General features: G+C 61.0%; 1 protein-coding gene across 1 annotated transcript; it reads right to left on the reverse strand.

Moving 5' to 3' along the window:
* Positions 1–891: 891 nt before the first annotated feature.
* Positions 892–8,746, reverse strand: VPS51 (VPS51 subunit of GARP complex). Its single transcript, XM_071559183.1, has 10 exons — positions 8,528–8,746; positions 8,070–8,199; positions 6,095–6,241; positions 5,759–5,975; positions 4,225–4,951; positions 3,695–3,913; positions 2,717–2,938; positions 2,272–2,393; positions 1,773–1,860; positions 892–1,491 (listed from the first exon to the last, which is right to left on the reverse strand). Exons 1-10 carry the CDS (start codon positions 8,717–8,719, stop codon positions 1,231–1,233), a joined length of 2,325 nt encoding a protein of 774 aa, XP_071415284.1. The 5' UTR covers positions 8,720–8,746; the 3' UTR covers positions 892–1,230.
* Between the last annotated feature and the right edge of the window lie 363 nt (positions 8,747–9,109).

Consider the following 9,109-nt stretch of genomic DNA (forward strand, 5'->3'; position numbering starts at 1 on the left):
TGGCAGAGTTTTGTTTCTCATTGAAATTCACCTCTGTGGCCAGATGGGATTGAGATGTATTTAACCTTAGTCCCTTGGCTGTGGTTCAGCATCGGCTGGTTGTGCCCTCAGCCTGTTTAGCACTTCCTGTTCAGTCAGTCACTGTCAGATGGACTCTGGTCAACCCAACTTCATCAAAACAAAATTCCAGCTCAGCATTCCCATTCCCTGTAAAACCCATGAAGACTGTGCCCTGTGTGAGGGGACCTCAGCCTGTCTGTGTGCCCATCTGTGTGTCTGTTTGCCAAAGTACAATTTGCCAGCAAATGTCAAAACGACGTGGGGTTTTATATGTAAACCCATTGGTGTCTGTATCTGTGGGGTGTCTGTGCTTCTGGGGCTGCTCTGTGGATCCAGGTCTAGCTATCGGTGTTTGTACCCATGAGGTGCTTGTTGCTTCCCATGGCTGCTCTGTAGATCCGGGTCTGTATCCACCCGACCACAACCTCTTGTCCAAAAGCTGCTGACCTGGCCACATGCTGTTGAATAAACTCAGTTTAAGCTCCTGCCCTGGGCTCTTCGCAGTTTTGAGAGAAATGGAGGGTTTGAGGTCTGTCCCTTTGGTTGCTCTTTCTGCTGGTTCCTTTAGGTGAGAAATGGCCTTCTGGAGAACTTTCTAACTCCAGTGAAAAATCCATGTCCCTGGGTGTTCCCCAGCACTTTCTATCAACCACAGAGAATTTTAGTCTCTGACTTTTAAGGTTTAGGGACCTCATGGCTGTGGGTCCTTTGGGGACATCAGCCAGTGCCTAGCCCCTTTCCCTGTGCTGTCACCTCAGCTGGAGGTGGGGCCTGCTGTGTGCAGGGTCAGCTCCCACCCCTCAGGCACAGGCAGGGACACAACCCTAGGCTCAACACATAATTTATTTAGTGACAACGGGCAGGAAGGAATGCATTACAGGGGCTGTGGGTGTCAGCACATGCTGAGGGTGTCACTGGAATGGGGAGGCAATGGCTGGGGTGGTTTGACAACATGGAGTAATCTGGTGTGGGGCAAGGGGTGTCCCTTCACACTGCCATGTGTGGGGACATGGGATGCCATTGTGTGCTGCCACATTGGGAAGGAGACAGTACACGTGGGGACTCACAGGGTACAGGTCTGTCCCCTGTAACAGGATGCAGGACAGTCCCCACTGTGCTCTGCCACACGGTGATGCAGGTATGGCAGTCCCTGTCCCTCATCCCTGCGCGCTACCCGCGCTCACAGATGAGCTCCACGACGCTGTGCTCCATGGGCACGGGGTCCAGGCAGCGATGGGCGGCGCTGGCAGCCACCTCGTCCAGCAGCCCCTGCACCACGCGCTCGTCGGAGGCGAAGCGCCATAGGTAGAGCTGCAGGTAGTGCCCGTCCACCTGCACCTGCTGCAGCCCGAAGCGCCCCAGGGTGCGCAGCCGCACACACTCCAGCAGCGTCTTCAGGCTGATCTTGATGATCCCTGTCAGCACCGACACCTGTGGGGGGACAGCACGGAATGGGATGGCATCTACAGGGGGAGTGGGGACCCTTGGCCTGGCTGCCACACCCCAGGGACTCCCGAGCCTGGGGACCTGTGTATGGACCCTTGGCCTGGTTGCCACACGCAGGTCAACCTAGGTCGTAACACCTATGACAAGGGACAGTGAGGGCACCCTGGTCCCCCAGGCCCCAACACCTGTGTCACAGGGACACCAGGGACATGTGACAGCGGGAAGGTGGGCAGTTTAGGGACATGGGGTTGTCCCTATGGCCTCACCTTGTTGAACTCAACAGGGCTGAAGATGTCGATGCGCTCGGAGAAAAGTTTCTGGATGTTGCTGAGCAGGTGGGTGTCCATTGGGGCACTGGGAGTAGGGACACAGGGACAGTCAGGGACTTCAGAGAGCCAGGGATGTGAGCACAGGGATGGTCAGGTCATGGGAATGGTCAGATGCAGGGATGGTTTGAGGACAGAAAAACAAGGGAATGTGAGGATAATCACAGAATATGGAGGGATAAGACAACTGTGGAACACAAGGGATATGGAGATCACCAAGGGATAGTCGGACAGTTGGAGGGAACATGGGAATGGCTGGGACAAACGGATTATTGTCAGGATGGTTTGGGGAAACAGGGACAGCCAAGGGTTGTCAGGTGGACATTAAGACAGTTTGGGGACACGAAGAGGTTGACAGGGAAGATGCAATGGGTACTGCAGGAGTGACAGAGGGGAGCCTGGCGGGTGCCAGGGCAGCCCAGGGGGTGCTGGGGCTGACCTGGGGGTGTAGCTGGGGGCATAGCGGCTGGGTGCCCGCGAGCTGCTGTAGACAGAGAAGGCGCGCCGGCTGGAATCGCTGCTCTGGGCCCGCCGCACGCCCTCCTCGAAGAGCTGCCCCACCTGTGTGTGGCAACACTCGATCAGCACTCAAACCCACCCAAAACGTCCTACTGAGACTCCCCCTGAAACCACCCAACATCTCTCAAAGCCTCTGCAATCCTCCCAAACCCTTCCCCGAAGGTCTTCAAGCACCACACTGAGACCTTGGGCAAATGCTGAACCCTTCATGGACTTCAACACTCCCACTCAGACCCGCTTGAACATCTGCAAACAGCCGGGGGCTTCATAGACCCACCAAAAGGACCCTGTACAGGTTCCCCAAAGCCCTGACGGGCCTTATGGGGACCTTGGGGGACCCCTCCAGCCCCCAGTGCCAGCCTGACCTGGACATCGATGGCGGTGATGTCCTCCACCACGCGCTTCATGACGGCACGGACATTGCGGGGCTCGACGGTGCCCAGCCAGTCGCGCGTCTCGACGCTCTTGCGCAGCATCTGCGCCACGGCCGCGCCTTGAACCTGCACGTAGTGGTCCAGCAGCCGCTGTGCTGCCGCCCGCGCCTCTGCACACAGCGCCGGCCCTGGCGTCACCGGTGGGCCTGAATCCTGGGGACACAGGGACAGGTAGGAACAGCCCTCACACCTCCCCGCAGTGCCAGGCTCATGTGCTGGGGGCACAGGGGCACTGGGACAGGAGGGACACCCTTCACACCTTCACCTGCAGCACTGTCCCTGGTGGTACTATTAGGGAGACAAGGCACCACAGGGGCATGTGGGAGTGCCCCCTGTGACTGCACATCTGATGCACTGGGGGCACAGGGATGTTGGGGACATGTGGGATGCTCTGGGCCATCCCACTGCTGCAGCAGCATCACTTCCCCTCTTATATTCTTGGGGCAGCAGGGACACTTGGGGACATGCAGAACCCCCCGGGAACATCCTGAGGTGCTCTTAGGGATATTTGTGACACTGCATAGGTCAGGATGCTCCTGTCTCCACACATACTGCCATCCCTGGGGTCATCTCCTGGATGGACACAGGCGACAGCAGGGTACAGGGAGGGACCTTGGGATGTCCTGGGGTCCCTTGGGACACACAAAGACAGAAGATCCTCAAACCTCCACACATGCTGCTCCCCACCACCATTCTCTGGGTGAGCACAGGGCCACAGAGGGGCCATCAGAGGTGTTATAGGGGCTATTTTGGGGCTAATCAGGGCTGTTTTGGGTGACAGAGATAGAAAGAAAGGTGTCCATACTATGGTGCCAGGCTGGGACACAGAGGAGTGCAGAGGCAACCTGTGACATCTTGGGGACATTCAAGGTCCTCTTAGGGTCATTTTGGGGCAGTTTTAGGGCTCACCTGGGGTGGGAACTGCTCGTCAGTGAGGGTGAGGATGTAGCTGATGGTGGAGCTCTCGTAGTCCAGGCAGAGGCGGGCAAGAAGCAGCAGCAGGGCTGGGGGGGCAGCGGGGGCTCCCCTCTCGGCCGGGCCGTCGGCAAAGCCACGGGCAGTGCGGCACAGCCAGCGCACGAAGGCCACCACCAGCCCCTCACGCACTGCTGTTACGCAGAACTCCCCCTACACCCACAAACAGTAGGTCACACCCCAACAAAACCCTCCAAACTGCCCCATACAGGCTCCAAACCACCCTTAGCAACTCCCAGACTGCCCCTAGGCCCTCTAGCTTGCCCTGGGCCACTCCTAAAGTGCCCGGTGCCAGACCCAGGGTGCTCCAGTGACATTCAAACCACCCCCAGACCCCTGCCCTGTGCCATCCCAAAAATGCCCCATGCCAGCCTCAGTTCCAGAGATGCCCAGACTACCCTTGGCTCCCCCATCCTGCTCTATGCTAGCCCCAGGTTGCCCCAGTGCCCCCCACAGTGCCCCACCTTGAAGTAGGGCAGGCTGGCAAAGGCGACATCCCTGGCGGTGAAGAGCTGCACGTAGGCCAGCACGGCCTTGAGCTGGCCCAGCACAGATGTTGCCAGCGTGGCCAGCAGGTCGGGCAGGCCGGGCCCCTCCTTGCCAGGGGGCCGTGGTGCTGCCAGCGCCTGGCGCACGTCGCCCAGGCAGCCCAGGAAGAAGGTCTGCAGGGCACGCAAGTAGCGGTCGACACGCTCACGGGCGGCCCGGGCCACCAGGGTGGCGGCGGCGGCAGCGCCCGCGGGCAGCAGCTCGAGCAGCGCCTGCAGCCGGCGGTGGAACCGGTCCAGCGCCCGCACCAGCAGCGACGTGTCGCCCAGGCCGCGCTCCAGCGCCAGCCGCCGCTCCAGCAGCTCGAAGTAGCGGGTGGCCAGTGTGGCGGCGAAGGGCTCCAGGCGCCCCGTGTCCGCCCCGAAGAGCGTGCGGTACGAGCTGGCCAGCTGGCAAAGTGTGCCCACAAAGGCCGAGCTGCCGCGGTCCACGAAGTCCAGGATGTCAGAGGCGGGAGGTGGCGTGGTGGCTGCGCCGGAGGGGTCGGAGGGGGGCAGCTCGGCCTCCAGCGCGGCCAGCTCGGCCTCGAGGCGCACGCCTGCCTGGCTCAGGAACTCCTCACTCAGCTCCTCGGGAGGCTCCTCCAGCTGCAGCAGCATCTCCACGCACTCAGTGAGCTCCTTAGGGTCCAGTGTCTCCTCCCTGGGGTTGGGTGGGCGTGGGAGGGCCCGGGGTTAAGGGTGGACACAGCAGGAAACAGGGAATAGAATTCACAGAATCATAGAATGGATTGGGTTGGAAAAGACCTCAGAGATCATCAAGTCCAACCCTTGGTCCAACTCCAGTCCCTTTACCAGATCATGGCACTCAGTGCCAAGGCCAATCTCAGGTTAAAAACCTCCAGGGGTGGGGAATCCACCCCCTCTCTGGGCAGCCCATTCCAATGCCTGAGCACTCTCTCTGCAAAGAATTTCCTTCTGATCTCCAACTTCAATTTCCCCTGGCAGAGCTTGAGCCCATCGTGCCCCCTTGTCCTATTGCTGAGTGCCTGGGAGAAGAGACCAACCCCCACCTGGCCAGAACTTCCCAAGAGATAAGTGACAAAATTCCTCAGTAGGCTTCAGTGCAAACCGTAGTTAATCAGAATATAAAGGGGGAAACCCACTGCATAGCACCAGGAGGTTCCAGCAGGAAGGAGGTTAGTAAGGAACTCCCTGAAGATCATTAATAGGCTCCAGAGTAAATATCCCCAAATCCCCATTTCCCAGCTCTACCATCAATAAGCTCCAGAGTTAATATCCCCAAATCCCCATTTCCCAGCTCTACCATCAATAAGCTCCAGAGTTAATATCCCCAAATCCCCAATTCCCAGCACTACCATCAATAAGCTCCAGAGTTAACATCCCCAAATTCCCATTTCCTGAGGCTGCCATTAGCAGACTCCAGACTGAACACCCCCAAATCCCCCTTCCCCGGCGCCGCTCTCGGCAGGCTCCGGAGCGGACGTACCGGAGGCGCGTGCGGAGGCGCCGGGCCAGGTCTGCCATGATGGCGTGGCTCTCATCCTCGATGGCGCGGAAGGAAGGCAGGTGGCGGTAGTGGCGGAGCACGGCGCGGGCACGGGCGTAGCAGCGCAGCGCCCGCTCCGGCTCCGTCCCTGCCCAGCGCCGCAGCCGCCCCGGCACCTCCACCAGCGCCTGCAGCTTCCGCAGCAGCGCCTGCACCCCTGGGGAGACGGAGGGCTCAGAGAGGTGGGGCCAGGAGATGGGGCTGCCCCTCCCGGAACCATCCACCCCCCTGATCTGCCCCTCAGCCCCACCAATCTGCCCTCCCAACCCGTGGTACCAGCCAGCTGGGCGCCGCGGCGGTGCCGGTCCTGCAGCGCGGCGCTGACGCGGGCGCTCGAGGCACTGATGGCTGCCATGTTGGCTGCCAGGTCGTCCATCTCTGCCTCCATGTGCCGGAAATCCACCTTCATCTTCCGGATGGTGTCTGAGGGGCAGGAACCAGGCACCGAGTCCCTCAGCTGCCCAGAACCTCCCAAACCCTCTGGGATTAACATATCCCAACTGTCACCCTCCAGAGTAGGCTGGGTACTGGAGTGACTGTCATCAGGAGACTCCAGAGGGAACACCCCAAAAACATCCACTTCCCAGCCCTGCCATCATCAGGAGGCTCCAGAGGGAACAACCCCCCAAGCCCCCATTTCCCAGCAGCTCCAGAGAGAACATCCCCAAATATCCATTTCCCAGCCCTGCCATCATCGGGAGGCTCCAGAGGGAACATCCCCAAATATCCATTTCCCAGCCCTGCCATCATCAGGAGGCTCCAGAGGGAACATCCCCCAAGCCCCCATTTCCCAGCAGCTCCAGAGGGAACACCCCCAAGCCCCCATTTCCCAGCAGCTCCAGAGGGAACATCCCCAAATATCCATTTCCCAGCCCTGCCATCATCAGGAGGCTCCAGAGGGAACATCCCCCAAGCCCCCATTTCCCAGCAGCTCCAGAGGGAACACCCCCAAGCCCCCATTTCCCAGCAGCTCCAGAGAGAACATCCCCAAATATCCATTTCCCAGCACTGCCATCAGCAGGCTGCAGAGATAACACCCTCAAACTCCCATTTCCCAGCAGCTCCAGAGGGAACACCCCCAAGCCCCCATTTCCCAGTCCCGCCATCAGGAGGCTCCAGAGGGAACATCCCCCAAGCCCCCATTTCCCAGCAGCTCCAAAGGGAACATCCCCAAATATCCATTTCCCAGCCCTGCCAACATCAGGAGGCTCCAGAGGGAACATCCCCCAAGCCCCCATTTCCCAGCAGCTCCAGAGGGAACACCCCCAAGCCCCCATTTCCCAGTCCTGTCATCAGGAGGCTCCAGAGGGAACATTCCCCCAAGTCCCCATTTCCCAGCAGCTCCAAAGGGAACATCCCCAAATATCCATTTCCCAGCCCTGCCATCATCAGGAGGCTCCAGAGGGAACATCCCTCAAGCCCCCATTTCCCAGCAGCTCCAGAGGGAACACCCCCAAGCCCCCATTTCCCAGCAGCTCCAGAGGGAACACCCCCAAGCCCCCATTTCCCCGTCCTGTCATCAGGAGGCTCCAGAGGGAACATCCCCCAAGTCCCCATTTCCCAGCAGCTCCAAAGGGAACATCCCCAAATATCCATTTCCCAGCCCTGCCATCAGGAGGCTCCAGAGGGAACAACCCCCAAGCCCCCATTTCCCAGCAGCTCCAAAGGGAACATCCCCAAATATCCATTTCCCAGCCCTGCCAACATCAGGAGGCCCCAGAGGGAACATCCCCCAAGCCCCCATTTCCCAGCAGCTCCAGAGGGAACACCCCCAAGCCCCCATTTCCCAGCAGCTCCAAAGGGAACATCCCCATATATCCATTTCCCAGCCCTGCCATCATCAGGAGGCTCCAGAGGGAACATCCCCAAATATCCATTTCCCAGCCCTGCCATCATCAGGAGGCTCCAGAGGGAACATCCCCCAAGTCCCCATTTCCCAGCAGCTCCAGAGGGAACACCCCCAAGCCCCCATTTCCCAGTCCTGTCATCAGGAGGCTCGAGAGGGAACATCCCCCAAGCCCCCATTTCCCAGCAGCTCCAGAGGGAACACCCCCAAGCCCCCATTTCCCAGTCCCGCCATCAGGAGGCTCCAGAGGGAACAACCCCCAAGCCCCCATTTCCCAGCAGCTCCAAAGGGAACATCCCCAAATATCCATTTCCCAGCCCTGCCATCATCAGGAGGCTCCAGAGGGAACACCCCCAAGCCCCCATTTCCCAGTCCCGCCATCAGGAGGCTCCAGAGGGAACTCACCGGTGGCAGAGATGAACTTGTTGTAGTTCTCGTAGAGCAGGGTCTGCATGTCGCTGTCCAGGGCGCGGATCTCCCGCCCCAGCGCGGCCTCCCGGGCCAGGAGCTGCCCCAGGGGACACTCACTGCGCACCTGGGGAGAGGCAACAGCTGCACAACTGCCCCCCAAACCCCACTGATCCCTCCGATTTACCCCCTGGAGCCCCCGAACTGCCCCCCCGGAGATGCTCAGCAGCCCCCCCCGGCGCACCCCCCTCTCGGAGCGTTAATTGCCGCCCCCTGGCTCTCCAGAGCACGCCAGCCCCATTCCTACAGGGAGTCACAGTGTTCCCCAGGTCCCTTTGGAAGCAGATCCGTAGGATCCCCACAGAGGATTTTTGGGGGCCCTGGGGGAGGGGGTCCGGGGGGACATGTGCGTCCATCGGGGAGGGGTCCCAGGTCTGGGGGGGCTCAAAGGTCACCTTGTTCATGAACACCTCCGGGTCGAAGTGGGGCTCGTTGATGTCGGTGGGGTCCGGGGCCGCTTCGGCCGCCTCGGCCGTGGACGGGCCGTAGTAGCGCTGGAGCGGCCCGTGGGGACGCCGCCACCCGCCGCCCCCGGTGCTCCCGGCAGCGGCTTCGGGGCTGCCCCCGGCCCCGCTCCCCTCCGCCATCCCGCCGCCGCTTCCGCCTCGAGCGCCGCTTCCGGCCCTCTGAGCGTCACTTCCGGCGCGACGGGCGGTTGCCATGGCGACGGCGGCGCGGCGCCGGAATGGCGGGACATCCGGTCTCCGGGGCCTGCGGCAGTCCGGTAACAAGGGACCCTGTGCTGACAAGGACCTCCACGGGGATGGAGACACCAGCCCCCACGGGCCAGCAGCCAGTGGCGCCTCCAGCCCATGTCCTCCAGTGTCCGTCTGTGCCCAGCCCTCCCTGCTGTCCCCGTGACACCGCGTGGGTCACGGCGCTGCGGGACTCCCCACCCCACCCGAGGGTCCCTCTCCAGCCCCGCGGCGGCTCCGGGTAACGCTGGAATTGGCCTGTGAAGCCGCAGGGCTTCTGTG

This window comes from Pithys albifrons, chromosome 6 (genome assembly GCF_047495875.1).
Source record: "Pithys albifrons albifrons isolate INPA30051 chromosome 6, PitAlb_v1, whole genome shotgun sequence".
NCBI lineage: Eukaryota > Metazoa > Chordata > Aves > Passeriformes > Thamnophilidae > Pithys > Pithys albifrons.